This window comes from Scomber japonicus, chromosome 12 (genome assembly GCF_027409825.1).
Source record: "Scomber japonicus isolate fScoJap1 chromosome 12, fScoJap1.pri, whole genome shotgun sequence".
In the NCBI taxonomy this organism is placed as follows: Eukaryota; Metazoa; Chordata; class Actinopteri; order Scombriformes; family Scombridae; genus Scomber; species Scomber japonicus.
Genome location: NC_070589.1, coordinates 12,934,959 through 12,950,215, shown reverse-complemented (window position 1 = coordinate 12,950,215; position 15,257 = coordinate 12,934,959). Strand labels below are relative to the sequence as shown.

The window sequence follows — 15,257 nt, the reverse complement described above, 5'->3', positions numbered from 1 at the left end:
TGGATGTCAAAACTGCTTCTAAGAATGCTTTCTATGTGTTTTGGCCACATTGTTCTTACCTGTCTGCCTTGGTTTTAAAAAGTTGGACGAGGAAAATAATATCAAAATGCATCCAAATTTTGGTCTACTCTGGTCTGATGCTACAGGTAACCAGAGCTGGTGAATGAGTTTCCATCTAATTATGTGGAAAGTTCAGATGCACTCAGACTTCAAATTCTGTCATTTCAGCTTCAAATAAATACACTGAAATCCAAAAAAATACATTCATGTTTCTGACACTTCTGAGCAGTCCATTAAGAAACATTTCAGGGGGGAAAATCCCCAAGATTTCCAGTGCTCCCTGGGGGGAGGGGTGGGGATTTCACTAAATCTTGTGCTTATTTTCATGATACTTAAGAGAAGTAAAGCGGTTTTAATAGCTTTCCCCGTGACACATTGATGGTGGAATATGCTTTGGTTCTGTAGCAGATAGCTTCAATCCTGAGAGGTTGGGAGAGAGAGGGAAAGAGATCTGCTCGTCTCTGCCTGCCAGGACACTTTCATAAGGCCCCATCTAGGCTAAATTAATACACTTCCTCCAACATCTGAGGATAAACCTGAGGGCCACATTACTGTGGCAGCCCCTATCAGCCGGCTTGTAATACAACCGAGTCAGCAGTCAATGAGATACATTTGCAACCAGGCATTTGTCAGCGACTCAGTGCCACAGAAGCAGGAGATTTAAAATGTCCTGCAGTAAATTAAGTGCTGCTTGAAAAGTGAAAGGTGCCGGCTAAGCAGGCAACTGATTACTTTAAATGACAGACTGGTAGAGGGGGGGTGATGGTGTGGTGATGGAGTGAGGAGGGAACTGAAATGGGGGTTTGAAGCTGTTTTTCTGTACTCCACTGCATTTTACACTTAGACTGAAATAGTTATCTATGAATGCATGACTAACATTTAGACAGGCTTTAATTTAAACAGTGCTGGTTGCATTCAGTCAACATATTAGTGTGATGTGTTTCCTACATACAGTACGACTGCTGAGAAGAGAATAAGACTCTTGTAAGTAGGTGTGTAGAAGATAGTTTTGCCCTCTGGATTAATCATCTTGCTAAAAGGGGTTGCCACAGGGTACGAACCCTGCCGATAACTGTGAAGTAGAGAAACTCAGCAGAGGAGTACTGATGTGCTCTGCAGTGATTTAGTGAAAATCCATTCGTACCTTCAGGCAAGAGTCGGGTGAAGCTGCCAGTGGACTCCTGGTGCGTAATTCTGACTGGGTTGACACCTAAGCTTGGGGTCTCTAAGGTGGGGTAGGCCTCTGGGCATGGTGCGTGGGCTCCGCTCCTGGTAACCTCCTGCTCCCACATCGGGGTACCCAGTTCCAACTCGGAGTTTCAAGTGAGCTTCCGCTCCCTTCGCCCAGAGCGGAGCCATTAACCGTCCCCCTCCATTCGACTACGACCTCAGATCAGACAAGACAACCTGCTGAATTTAAGCATATTACAGCAGAGGAAAAGAAATGAACCAGGATTCCCTCAGTAGCGGCGAGCGAAGAGGGAAGAGCCCAGCGCAGAATCCCCATCTGACTGGCAGACACAGGAAATGTGGTATATAGAAGACCGCTTGCCCGGGGGCCTGAGTCCCTCTAATGGGGGCTCAGCCCATGGATGGTGTGTGGCCAGTCTTCTCGGAGTCAGGTTGTTTGGGAATGCAGCCCAAAGTGGGTGGTAAACTCCATCTAAGGCTAAATAATATGATAGTCAACAAGTACCTTATGGGAAAGCTGAAAAGAACTTTGAAGAGAGAGTTCAAGAGGGCCACAGGGTTTCTCTGGGATTGTTTGTGTTACTGCAGTGGACACCTTACGACATCTATCTCTGCCACTCCAGATTCAGGGATCTCACCCTTCCAAACGCCTTTCACCCATCTCTTAGGACGACTGACCCATGTTCCACTGCTGTTCACATGGAATCCTTCTACACTTTAGCCTTCAAAGTTCTTGTTTTGCTACTACCACCAAGGTGGCCCTCCTACTTTTCACGGCCTAGCCCTCATGGCTCCTGTTGCAGACGATGGCCGGGTATGGGCCTGATGCTCCAGCGCCATGCATTTTCAGTGCTAGTTGATTTGGCAGGGTAGTTGTTACATACTTCTTAGCGGATTCCAACTTCCATGGCCACCATCCTTGTTAGTATGTTTTTCATGTCTGTCTTCCACATTTGGTACACAGTATGGTCAGCGGATCATGTTCTGGTGTCAGACATATTCTGGCATATTCTATCTAAACTTGGGCTAATTTTATGTATGCATTATAATGGATTGCTACTGATCTATAAAGTATTAATAAATATTCTATCGATCACTTATTAAGTAATATCAGACACCTCCTAGACAGACTTAGACCTTATAACCTAGTTTAACTAAAAACAATGACAGTTCCCTTTTTTTTCTTCCTCATCTTCTTTTCTCCTTTATGTCAATTCACTCTTTTCTCTCGTCACGATTAAAGGACCATAGCATTGTTTCTGGATGATTTAGCATACTTATAAATATTTTTTCTAAAGGCAGCTACAGTATTTACAATTTGTATTGTCACCATTTATTTCTCCTCCGAGAAACTTGAAATGTTTTAATTCTTTGACTGTTTATGTTATTGTTATAAAATAAAAAATGAGAGGGGGATGGGCTCTTCTCATTGCCTTTATATTAGATTGCATGAGGCCTTTAAATGTGCTCCCAGCCAGGAGTGAAAATTCATTCAGTTCACATATAGGTATAAGACATGGGCTCGCAAATTTCCTTTTTAGATTTGTCTTCATGTAAAACCATATTTAACACTCCACTTATAGTCTTACACTCCACGCTACATGTAGAAATACCATAAGTCAAACATCAAAAACACTCTATCATGCTGGTATGGTTCTTTACATTTATCCCTCACTCCCTCTCTGTGAGGAATGGGATTACATTACAGCATATATTTTAAAAAGTGGGAATTATCATGAACGTCCATTCTTATTCACAGCAGAACTGCAACCCTTTTGCTATATTAAGAGGGTGGGTACAACAAAGAGGCACTTAAAATATATACAAACTCACACACTTATGTGAAGATGCTCTACAAATGACAGACCATGGCGCCGCAAAGAGGCTTATGGAAATAATGGAAATAGTGTCCCTCCTGTGGCGATGATATGCTTGCTGCAACAGAAAAGAAGAGAGTCTGGTATATGCCGAGATATCTCCTGGACTTGTGTTAGGTGTAGCAGTGGCCGTCCTGAGCCAGTCTGGAGGAAGTGGAGCAAGCTGAGATAAGCCCTTACTGAGTGAAGACAGAAAGGCATTAAGGGTGCATATTTTTAAGTCTTCTGATGCCCCAACAGTGCCACTGGAGTGAAACTGTGTACAGGCAGGTAGATTTGGATCCAGGGTCTTTTTATTGAGACGCAGCACTATTACTGTGTTGATTTGTAAGCATGTTTTCAGCTCTTGGAAATCAGATGGTGAGTTTTTCCTTAAAGTGGTGATGTGGAGTCTAAAGGGATAGGAACTGAAAGAAGCCACACAGGTACTGCTGTGCATGGACGGACTACACCTGCTCTTTCTATCTCTTCAGCCCTCTTAACTGTGCTAAAGTGATACATAAAATTATATCTCTGCTGTATGGAAAAAGAGAGCAACCACAATGCTCAAATTTTCTGTATTACGGTATATGTTTAGCTAAAGGGAACCTTGTGCAGATCATACTCCAATTTAGAGTTAATAAACAATTTACAACAACAGTAACTCCAACAACGTCTTAATGGTAATACCGCCATAGTCCACAAGGGATCAGTGTAACAAAGCTTTACAGACCATACACATGCCCCTGTTGATTGGTCAGTTCTGTCTATTTCTGCAATAAGAAGAGAGCAACAAAATGACAAGAATGTCTGACTAAGCTGAAATGATATTTGGATTTCGGGGAAGTGCTATGTTCAAACCGCAAAAATTGGGCTCGTCCGGGATTTGAACCCGGGACCTCTCGCACCCAAAGCGAGAATCATACCCCTAGACCAACGAGCCACATGAAGAGCATGAAAAAACGTATATTTTATATTTTACACACGATATACGTACTTGTTTCTGTCTAATTAGTTTTAAACCGTTGTTATTCAAATTACACCGAGATTATATATAAACAATGATGATTACAGCGTGTTAATAGTTATAGGTTTAGGCACGAGTTTAGTTTAGTTCATCTGCAGCTAACACGATCTATTCGCGTTAATATTTCCTCATACACAAAAGAACAATAAAAGACAGACCAAAGGACAAATAACTTTTACTTTAATTAAGTAGTTAAGTTCGCTAAGTATTCCCTACACAATATGTTTGTTCGCTTAGTTATGTTTACGTTACGTTAAACATTACGTTTATATATATTGGAAAAGTTAATAACTTTCCTTGATACTTACCTTTCAGGCTGTCAGGTTTCTTCTCGTTAGTCTTATTTCCATAATAAGATGCTTCTGTGCAAAAATAAGGTTACATAGCGACTTGAAAAACAGCATTTTGCACTCTGTAGCCTACGCACTCCGTCTATGTATATTATCAGTCAGTACATTTACTGAAGAGTATTATTTTTGTCAGTTTCATGAGGAGCATTGGTACCCTCTATCGACCCACTCCAATTAATGCAGGGTAAAATGTTAAATGAATGAAAGCACCTCAACAAAACTCTAGTTATACTCTACTCCAGCTATTATTTGTTTGAGAAATTAAAATGTTGTTTTGTTGTTGGTGTAAGTGTGTGTTAGGCTATGTTGTTCTGTTTTATTCAAATGTCTCAGTAAGCCAAGACAGTGTGAGAATGTGTTGGCATGCACAGTACCAGAACCCTGACACCAAAGCAACTAAATGCATTTCATTTATTAATTTATGATCTGCAGCTGTGCTTTTCCTACTGTGGCATGTAAAACATCTTCCTTGGTTGATAGCTGAAGGCACACAGTATTTGTATATATAACGGGGTGCTGTCCTGTGATTTTGTCATGCAGTTGTTTTAGTATTTTCAATTATTGTGGACCCCCCTTTAGACTAACCTACTGCTTCCTTGACAGGTGGAGTATCAGAATCCATATAGGCAGCCAGCTACCACATGTGCTACCACATGCAATGCCAGCAAACATGCCTTGACCCCTACTTGCCTTTTTGTCTGGAGGATTGGGAGGACTCTCCCTGGACTGGAGGCACTGTTGCACTTAACTTTAGTGTTCATTGTTGAAGTTCTGAAGGACTGCTGGTACGATTGCTGCACATTTTGGAGGCTTCAATCTAAAATCTCACTTATAAGGCACTAAAATATTTAGGACCAATCCTGATATAAATGTTTACATTGGGCTTGATAGGGGTATCCATAATAATACTCTTTTTGTAGACCTTTAATATCTAACTAACTGTGCCCCTTGTACAATGCTATGATATTTTTGGCTTTGATAATATCATTCATGCACTGGCGCAGTCTTAATTATAATGTTTTGTTATTTTTAGTATTTTAATTGAAAATGAGTAATTTACCAACACTTAGACATAGAAAAACAACAAAAAAAACACCTCAACATACGAGGCACATTAGATAAAAATGATAAATTATACAATTATATGGGCATATTATATTATATAATGTAATAACATAAACAATCATAGAAAAATACATTTTTTAAAGCAAAATAATAAGTCTGCACTCTTCCATACTTACTCTAGAACAGTGGCTCTCAAACTTTTCATGTCAGTGACCTCTAAACTGACAAAACTAGACCACAGGCCCTCACATTTGGTACGATTTTGTCCCAGGAAACCCCATCTGATAAGATTTTTGCTTTTAGATGATTTAAAACAGAAAAGATGAGAGTGATAAGATAGGATGTGTCTTTATTGATTCCCCTTGGGAAAAATTCAAATTGACACAACAGTACAGTGGAGAGAAAATAATAGCAGCGTAAAGGTGAAAGTGATGAAATGAATAAAATAAAATAAAAGACTATATAAACAATCTCTGTGTGCATATAAGCGTGCAATGTGTGCAATGTTCCTGGGATTTACATAGTAGGGACAGGACCAGTCTTTTTTTTTGTGAAAGTGTGAGGTACTGGGAGCTGTGTTGTAGTCTGCTGTCTGATGGCTGATGGATGTATTATAGGCTAGTGCAAATAAATTATTCCCTCTTTTTATTGGGGACCACCTGGAACCCCCTCAAAGACCCCTGGGGGTCCGCCGCACCACTGCTCCAGAGGTCATCAAATATCTTCTCCAGTTCTTCATGAGTTCTGAGGAGAGGCTCTGCATGTTTTCTTTTCATTAGTCTAATTGAGGTCCCTTTTAAAACCTGAAAAGAGGGAGTTTCATTTTCCTCCATTTAGAGGCGTGGATTAGTATGAGTTTGTTTGTGTTTTTTTATGGAGCTAGCCATGTGTGATACGGTATACCTGTGTAGGTGATGATCATCAGGCTGCCTCAGTGTGAGCAGAGGGGCCCTGCTACTCCCTCTTTCTCTCTCGCCCAGTGCATTGTGGTCTGTGTGCTAAAGGAAGCCGCTGCACCGGAATCTGAAGAATTTGAGGTGTCCGCCAAGTCTGCTGTTCACCGTCAGCTTCTCTCTTTGTGCACCCCCCTCTCCATTGAACTATCTGCGGGAAGACTGTAAGGTAACAACACACATTTCACCCTCTCATCACTTATTCATCTCCCGTGTGAGTCTCGGTATCGCAGGGAAAACCAACGGCGCTAACATGAGCTACTGAAGTTAACATCCTGCTAGTTATCAGTCAAAGCTATGCTAAGGCTGCTCCTAACAGCACTGCTAGCTCGGCGAATCGCTTTCAGTGTGTCTACTTTCTCATAGTTTTGCCGGTTTTTCCACATCAGCTCGTTAAGTAAAGCTTTTGGTTTTCATGTGTGATGTGAGCTTCAGCCCGTTTCACACCCACTTTACCGTTTCACCGTTAACCGAGGAGTAGCCGTGGCTAATTAATCAGCTAATTTCCACAACATTGTCCGTTAATGAAAGAAAATCACTTCTATTCATTCTAGTTAACGTATTCTATCTACGGCTAATCTAGTTGAGTTAGGCCTGGATGAAATTAGCCTCCAATTTCTGTAATTAGCTGGAAAAATAAACCATGTAGAGACATACATTCAGTAGGGTTGGGCAATATATCAATACCGTAATACCGTACTACAGAGTCTTGGATTTTGGATGTCTTATATCAGTATATGGTATAAGTGTTGTCTATTCCTGGTTTTGAAAGGCTGCATTAGAGTAAATTCTTCTTTAAAAAAAAAACTTTACCAGACTGTTGTAGCTGTTCTATTATGTCTTTACCCACTTAGTCATTAAATTCACATTAATGATGATTGATCAAAAATCTCATTGTGTAAATGTTTTCTGAAAGCACCAACAGTCATCCCTACAGTAGCGTTAAGATATTAAGGTATTTGGTCAAAAATATGATCAGATCTCATTTTTGTCTATATCGGCCATCAGTCTTTGTCACCCTGACTCTCTGAGCTATGTGGGTGTGTTTCTGACAACTTGTTTCAGTTCAGATTGAGTGTCCAGTTAAACTAAAAAAAACAACTGAATTGTAACAACCATCTGTCATGTAGTAAACAAATATAATAGCAGCTGCTGAGACTTTGGGATTAATAGAATAAGCATAGCTTAATCATAGCTTTATCCTAGATCATAGTGTAGTGTTGTCGGACGCAGTTGTAATGCAGCTAGCAGGAAGAGGAGATAGTCGGTTTTTTTTCCCCTCTTCTTGTGGTGAGACACAGTATTCTCACACTGAGAGCACGAACCAGACTTCCTGTCTCTCTCACAGCCGGGCCTATAAGTATGCAGAGTTGTATGAATTGCCTCCATTACAGAAAAGGCCCAAATGAAGTTTCAGTGCTAGTTTCTTCCGCAAGTATCTCAGTGTGTGATACAGTCTGTCTTTCATTTCAGGTTTAAAAAGGAACAAACATGTCTCAGGCCGACAAAATGAAGGTGAGTTTTGGTGGGGGAAAAAATAGATACTCCATCTGCTTCAGTCTTTTGAGATTAATAGCTTAGCAGTAATAGTGACGAGAGAGTAAGCTTGTATATGTCATGTGCTCTTATTCTGTGAGTTATAACATGCTCAGTTCTGTTATTAATAGAAATAATAAGCCTGTTTTCTATTTTTAAACACTCCCTTGTTTCAGTAGAACATTTTGTGCTTTTCTCACATCATTTACTGCATTTTGTTATTGTTGAGAGCATGAGTATTACACTCTGAATGCAGGGTCACTCTGGCTTTGATGCTCAGTGTGCTGCTGACTGTACTCATGACTCACTGATTTGGCTTCAAAGACCCAAAGGCAGAGTGAGATCACACTGCTTATCAATCATGACCTTCGTTGAAAAGGGCCAGGAAGGGAAGGGAAGGGTGTATAAATATGACATGCCTGTGTGGCCTAAACAAAAACTAAACTAAAGGAACATGTGTGTTGTTGGATTTTTTCCCCCTGCCAAGCATTGTCACTGTTAAATTTGCCCTTTTGGCCTTCTGCTGTCGGGTCTGAATAGTTTCTACAGTTTTCTCCTTGACTTAAGCGAAGGGCCGTAAAAACTGGAACGAAGGGTGGACAGTCTTCTGCAAATAGATCATAGAGAAGTCAGTTTTCCCTGCCAAACACCCCATATTTTGAAGACACATGTCTCCTTAATTGCTCCTAATCTAGCAGTAATGATGAGCTGTTGTGTTATTGGTATAGTGAGCCAAAACCCTGTGCAGCTTCAGGTGGATTTACATAGATTTTGTAGCAAAAATCAATGTCCTTTCATCTTAATTTATGTCACAAGGCTTTCTCGAGATAATGACTTTCTTTGTGCTTTGTTTTCTACAGCAGGGCCAGTTCACCAACCCTGAGACTCCAGGGTATGTCGGATTCGCCAACCTGCCGAATCAGGTTCATCGCAAGTCAGTAAAAAAAGGTTTTGAGTTCACCCTCATGGTGGTAGGTGAGTGAGTTATCGCTGTTTTTCCAGACCTTTTCCCATTTCTCTTTGTCATTGTGTGACTTTGTATTTAGTTTGGAAAGTGATAGTGTATCTCAGTGTTAGCAAGGTTCACACTGGAGATTCAATATGGACATTTAAGGAATGCATTTTGGGGTTTTTAGCTCATGTGTTTTATGTATTTATGGTGGGATCTTGGCCATTAGCCTGAACAAGCTGCTGCTTTTTATGTCATAGTTTTACAACCTCCATAGCTCCTTTGCTGTTTGTCTTTGATCCTGTCCTCAGTAATGCGTAGGTGCAGTGTGCACGGAGGCCAGTCAGTAGAAAATGGCAGATGTCACATCAGTGTAGTTGTTCAGCTGGAGTCAGCGACAGTGTAAACTCTTGATGCGAGCGCTGTGACTATGTGAATCTCCCTGCATGTTGGGAAGGGGGGGAGGGTAGAAGCCCCCCTGAACACTGCTCATCCTTTTGCTTTAAAATAAACCAGAGAGGAATGTAGCCTGTGAGCCTGCAGGGATAGATTCACACAACGGCTGAGGCCTGCTGGTCCCTTTACTGCAAGAATACTCATTGAGTGCTTATTTAACCTTGTGTGTGACCCGTGTTCTTAAATAAATCAGTGTTTTCCTGCTCATGTAGATGTAGATCAGCAGCAATTCACCCTCGTAGTTAGAAATACAATACAACAAAAATGACAATTTCTCCTCATTGTCTGTCTTTTTACTCAAAAACACTTCTCTAGTGCTCTTTTCCAACATGCACCTGAACCTGTAGTCTATAGATTTCATATTTTAAGCCACTCTGGCAAATCTCCAGTTTAGGATGTATTGAAGACTTGTGTAAATCTTTTGCCACGGCTCTGGTGGGAACCACAGTAGCAGCATTCCTTGGTAAAGATCACAAGCAGTTGTTTATGTCTCTGCATTAGTAACACGGCCATGAGACTGAAGAAATGTTTTCTTACATTTCTTAACATAGTATAGTATCTTAAATTGTGTTCACTGCTGGTGTTTAAGCTAAACGGCTGCTGTAGTTTTCACAGACAAAATGTAGCATAGTAGGACTCCAACAATGATCAATGGATGTGCTATATCATGAATTTAGACACTTTTTAGACTGCTGCAACGCTAGGCTATTAATTTGTATCAAAAACATGATCACACTCTTAATCTGTGGATGTGTTATTGTCTTTGTCTAATGTTTGTGGTAGTTTAACATTTATCGTCAGTATATGAAAAACTGATGAAATTAAATCAATATTTTATTCATTTTCTAGTTTTGATGTTGACTGATGATTGTTTCATCTTCCTCTCGTTGCCAAAAGGTGAATCTGGGCTTGGAAAATCCACCCTGATCAACAGCCTGTTCCTCACTGACCTCTACCCTGAGAGAGTCATCCCTGGAGCAGCAGGTAAAACATGCACACAAACCCTGCGTAGGCTGCGTAGAGTCATATAGTGAAATTCAGGGACTGATTTTTGTCCTTATCATCTTCTAACAGAAAAGATAGAAAGGACGGTTCAGATCGAGGCATCGACAGTAGAAATCGAAGAGCGAGGAGTGAAGCTGCGTCTCACTGTGGTGGACACACCCGGATACGGAGACGCCATCAACAGCCAGGATTGGTATGAAATCCCTTTGAGAGTGTGTGATGATGAAGGACATGAGGTATTTTTAGATTTGAATTACCAAGTGTCAGTCCTGTGATCTCGGAACAGTTAAAAATAAATATTTGTAGGTATGATTTACATCAAAAAGAGAATGAAGGAGAATTTATTTCTCATCTGGGCTCTTGAATTTAGTATTTAGTGGGTGTGCCGTCAGCATGGATCAGTGATGTACAGTGTTTTGTGATAGATACTGTATGTTTTAATGTAATTTACACATTTTCTCATCCAGTTTCAGCACCATCATCAGCTACATCGATGACCAGTTTGAGCGCTACCTCCACGACGAGAGCGGTCTAAATCGTAGACACATCGTCGACAATAGAGTTCACTGCTGCTTTTATTTCATCTCCCCGCTTGGCCACGGGTGAGTCGTGCACACAGTTCAGTCAATAGTAACACAGTGAATCTGAGATGCCCTCTTTCAACTCACTTCTTTTCATAAAAACTTGAATCCTTTATCTGTGCCTGTCTGTTTCCTGTCCTTCCTAGCCTGAAACCCCTGGATGTCCAGTTTATGAAGGCCATCCACAACAAGGTCAACGTGGTTCCTGTCATCGCCAAGGCGGACACGCTCACCCTCAGAGAGAGGGAGAGGCTCAAGCGCAGGGTGAGGACAACAGAGTCACCCATTGTTTCAGGCTCCAGTTCCTGAGAGAAACAGCAGCTGTCATGCGCTCGTGCTCACTGCTTTAGCCTCCCAGTGTGTCAGTATACCGGAGGTGGTGTTTAAATGAAGTGTTGAGTCAGTGCTTAATGGGTAAATATGAAAAACCAAGGTTAAGATTCAAAAAGGATCTCAATGAACAGGAGTATATTTGAAGTCCCGACTAAACAGGAAATAAAGAGATACTTAATAAATAAATAAATACATAATAGGAATTTACTAACCTGTGTTGTAACTGTCTTATTGTTAAGATTCTGGATGAGATTGATGAACACGGTATTAAGATCTACCACCTTCCTGATGCTGAGTCAGATGAGGATGAGGACTTCAAAGAGCAGACCAGGATCCTCAAGGTAAACCCTGCAAAGCCTTCAATCTCTGAATGACATGTTTTGGAATTCCTACCACAGAAATGGGAATTTGTCAAAAATAAAAGAAGTGAACAATATATCCTTTTTAATACAATAGTATTAAAGTACAATCATTTATGTAGGGGGTCGAAACATAACAGACAAATGAACTGTTCCTTCTCTTCAGGCTAGCATCCCATTCGCTGTGGTAGGATCCAACCAGCAGATTGAGGCCAAAGGGAAGAAGGTGAGGGGCCGTCTGTACCCTTGGGGCGTGGTGGAAGTGGAAAACCCCGAACACAACGACTTCCTCAAGCTGCGGACCATGCTGATGTAAGTCTTTTGACATTTGTGACATTTTTGTGTTTCATTACAAGCAAAAGTGTTCTATTGCCTGACGACTTTTCCTCAACCTCCTCAGAACCCACATGCAGGATCTACAGGAAGTGACTCAGGACCTGCACTACGAGAACTTCCGCTCGGAACGCCTCAAGCGGGGTGGCAGGTTGTCCTCCCATGGTTACGTTCTACCTCTGTCTCCTGCGTACGTACCTGTCTGTCTGCTTGCCTTTCTGCACCTCCCCCACCTCAAACAGAAAAGTTCTGATTGTAATAGAATCACGTTTTATTTAATTTATAGCGAATATTAGAAATACACTGAAACGCCATGTCGTTAAGCTCTCACACACGATAAACACACACATTGAACTGTTACAGCTTTAAGATAAAAGGCTAGGGTTTGCATATGTAAGCCGAGGACTTTATTTCCATAACCTGATAATTACTAGAATGGGACCATTTTTTGTCCTTCTATTGTTGAAGTAGCATCAGTTATGTAGCTTTAACTCATCATTTTGCATGGAAACTACACCAGTTAGACCGTGGTAGTGAGGTAGATCTGGATTTCATGCTGTAGTGGGTCATGGTTTTTCATGGTTAGTTAGTAGCTAAATGGCATGTGTAGTTAAACAGGATTACTGTGTATGTCATTTAACATAGTGTGGTCATATCATCATTAAACCCTCAATGTAGACTGAAAAGATTCTTTTAGACTTTCCTCTAAATCCAACCCCAGGAAAAAGGGACTGGTTTTACTACCTTCACATGTCCCCGCCATCTGTCCAATGATGTGGACTGTCGGAGGTATTGTTTTTTTTTTGTTGTTGTTTTTTTCTTCTTCCATTTGGGGGGAGGTACCTCTGTTCCCCTGACTATCACACTTGCTGCTTCTCTCTTGAATCTTTGCTTGTAGTTATTTGTTGTAGACGCCCACTTTTCTCATCAACTGTTTTGTCTTCCTGCAAAAGAAAAAAAAAAACTCCACTAACCCACTGACCCCCTTTTTCCACTTTCTCAATGTGGCTTTGGCTTTTGCTTGCCTAATGTTACTTAAAATGTTACTACATGCACTCTCAGCATATACAAACATACACATTTCACATTCTGTCTGCAGACTCACAGTAAGTTTGACAAATCAGTAAACAAAGTGATTTAACTTCTCTGATCATGCATTTGGTTAAACAGCCACACATTCTGCCAAAATGTTTGATTTGATGGCTTAAAGCATCATGCTAACTAAACGTGTGTTATCGATGCAGAAAGGGACCGGAGCCGGAGGAAATGGACAAGGATATGATCCTGCAGGAGAAGGAGGCTGAGGTATTTCACACTGTTTTACAGTTACATAGTCCGTGTTAAAACTATGACAAATCAAACCTGTACAAGAATTGTCTCTCTTCTTCTTCTGCATTAATCTGATAAATGATTCAATTTGGATACAAATAGAGTGACTGTTAGACTATAAATCGGAATGAATACCTCCAATTGTCTGTCCAAATATCTTTATAAAGTCTGAGCTGTCTAAATGAGTCTCCATCGTTTTAGTGCAGTTGTCTGTGTCTTATACATGATATTTTTTGTATCCCACAGCTAAGACGAATGCAGGAGATGATTGCTAAGATGCAGGCCCAGATGCAGCAGGGGCAGGGAGATGGCCCCTAAGCGTGAAAAGCCAGTAAGAGAAAAGACACATGAATACATTCAACTCACATCCTGATTCATACTCACTGCATGTATTTGCAACTTAAATACCTAAAAACGACTTATGCTTATACTGATGTTCTCTGATGTCTTTTCTTTTCTGCTGCAGGTATTTGAGCCACTGCTTGAGTTTGACCAGAGAGAGAAAGAGATGAACAATAGCAGCAAAGGATGTAGAAGCTACCTGGTTGTTGACTCATACTGCTAGCCACTATCTTCATTCAGTCCCACACAGGATCTGGAGTCTTTTTTTTTTCTTTTCTTTTTTTTTTTATACATACAGTCAAATATATTCAAACAGTGTTATGTTCATATATATATATATATACACACACACACACGGTTCTATTTCTTACACTTTTTTAAAAATTTTGTTTCATTTAAAACTTATGCCAGTTACGCAAATTAAGTAATGTGACCCATCTCTTTAAACGGTGGCAAATATTTTTAATACAAAACCATTGGGAGTTACTGTTACTTTTCCATTTTTTAGCTATTGACAAAACCAAATTATTGCTGCTTCGATTCACTGCTTTTAGCCCCAGAGCTGCTCTCAACACACATACTAACATTTGCTCTGTGAAAGAGCTTCAGTGGGAGAGTCAGCTGTAGCAGAAATAGCTGAAAATCTTCTTTCTGCCATCATTATTACGCCATTGTGTCATTGTTCTTTTTGTCAAGAGAAAACTGTATTTCAGATTTCCCTCTGGTTCAAAAGTGACCATACAAACCTCTCCTTAAATAGGGTCGATCCTGCTCAGTGTTAAGTCGTGTTATTCCACTCATGCATGCAGCTCTAGACCCTGTCTAGAAACATTTAAGGTGAATTTCCTAAGTGTTGTGTTGGGATTTTTGTTCAAATCTTACCCATTAGTGCATCTTTAAGACCAATGTCACCAAGTACGATGGCATTCAAATATATTTAAGCTCCTTTTGAGTTTAATATTAGATAAACTGTGACCGATGGCCTCTTACAGTCTTCCTGTAGACCTGACAAATGAAGGATAGTCAATTGAGGTGTGTTTGACTGACACACTTCAGTTTGGTGCTTTCAATCAACTTGATACTCCATGTTTCCTCCTTAATGTAAAGTAAAGTGCCAGAGAGCATTGTTAATGTTTTTTTTGTTTCATTGATGCTCATTCGATACGAGAGAATTTTGTAAGAGGCATAATTTTACCTGTCCCAACTGCTGAGTGCTTTGTGGTTTCCACGACCACAGAGGTTAAAGGTGACCTGACGAGGTCGGTGTAGCCAATGTTTTCCCTCACCAGCCAAGATGTGAGTTCTTGACATTCCTCTTTGTGCTGTTTTTAATCCAATATTAAAATAATACCAAATATTGTTCTTGATGCATATATTGTAATAAAAGTTTTATTCAACTTAAGTATCCTCTTCTGTGGTCTGAGCCTTTTATACTTTTTATTTTGTATGATTCTTTCTATTTAGTTTCAGTAAGTATGAATCTGCTTGCATATCACTAATTATTTACTAAACTGTCTATTCAAGCTTCATCA

The 15,257-nt window shown here is 40.4% G+C and overlaps 1 protein-coding gene and 1 non-coding gene across 3 annotated transcripts; one reads left to right on the top strand and one right to left on the bottom strand.

The window, feature by feature from the left end:
• Positions 1–3,978: 3,978 nt before the first annotated feature.
• On the bottom strand, positions 3,979–4,050 carry trnap-ugg (transfer RNA proline (anticodon UGG)). The gene has a single exon. It is a non-coding gene; the product is annotated as a tRNA-Pro (tRNA).
• A 2,485-nt stretch (positions 4,051–6,535) lies between these two features.
• On the top strand, positions 6,536–14,102 carry septin2 (septin 2). Of its 2 annotated transcripts, none has more exons than XM_053329655.1 (13): positions 6,536–6,671; positions 7,976–8,017; positions 8,902–9,013; positions 10,341–10,427; positions 10,518–10,641; positions 10,916–11,050; positions 11,176–11,293; positions 11,602–11,703; positions 11,888–12,033; positions 12,122–12,205; positions 13,299–13,359; positions 13,630–13,714; positions 13,850–14,102. In XM_053329655.1, the coding sequence occupies exons 2-12, from the start codon at positions 7,994–7,996 to the stop codon at positions 13,699–13,701; spliced, it is 1,065 nt and encodes a 354-aa protein (XP_053185630.1). In that variant the 5' UTR covers positions 6,536–6,671; positions 7,976–7,993; the 3' UTR covers positions 13,702–13,714; positions 13,850–14,102. The 2 variants fall into 2 exon arrangements, with proteins under 2 accessions (XP_053185630.1, XP_053185629.1); XM_053329654.1 differs by having other exon boundaries at positions 8,899–9,013.
• Positions 14,103–15,257: the final 1,155 nt, after the last annotated feature.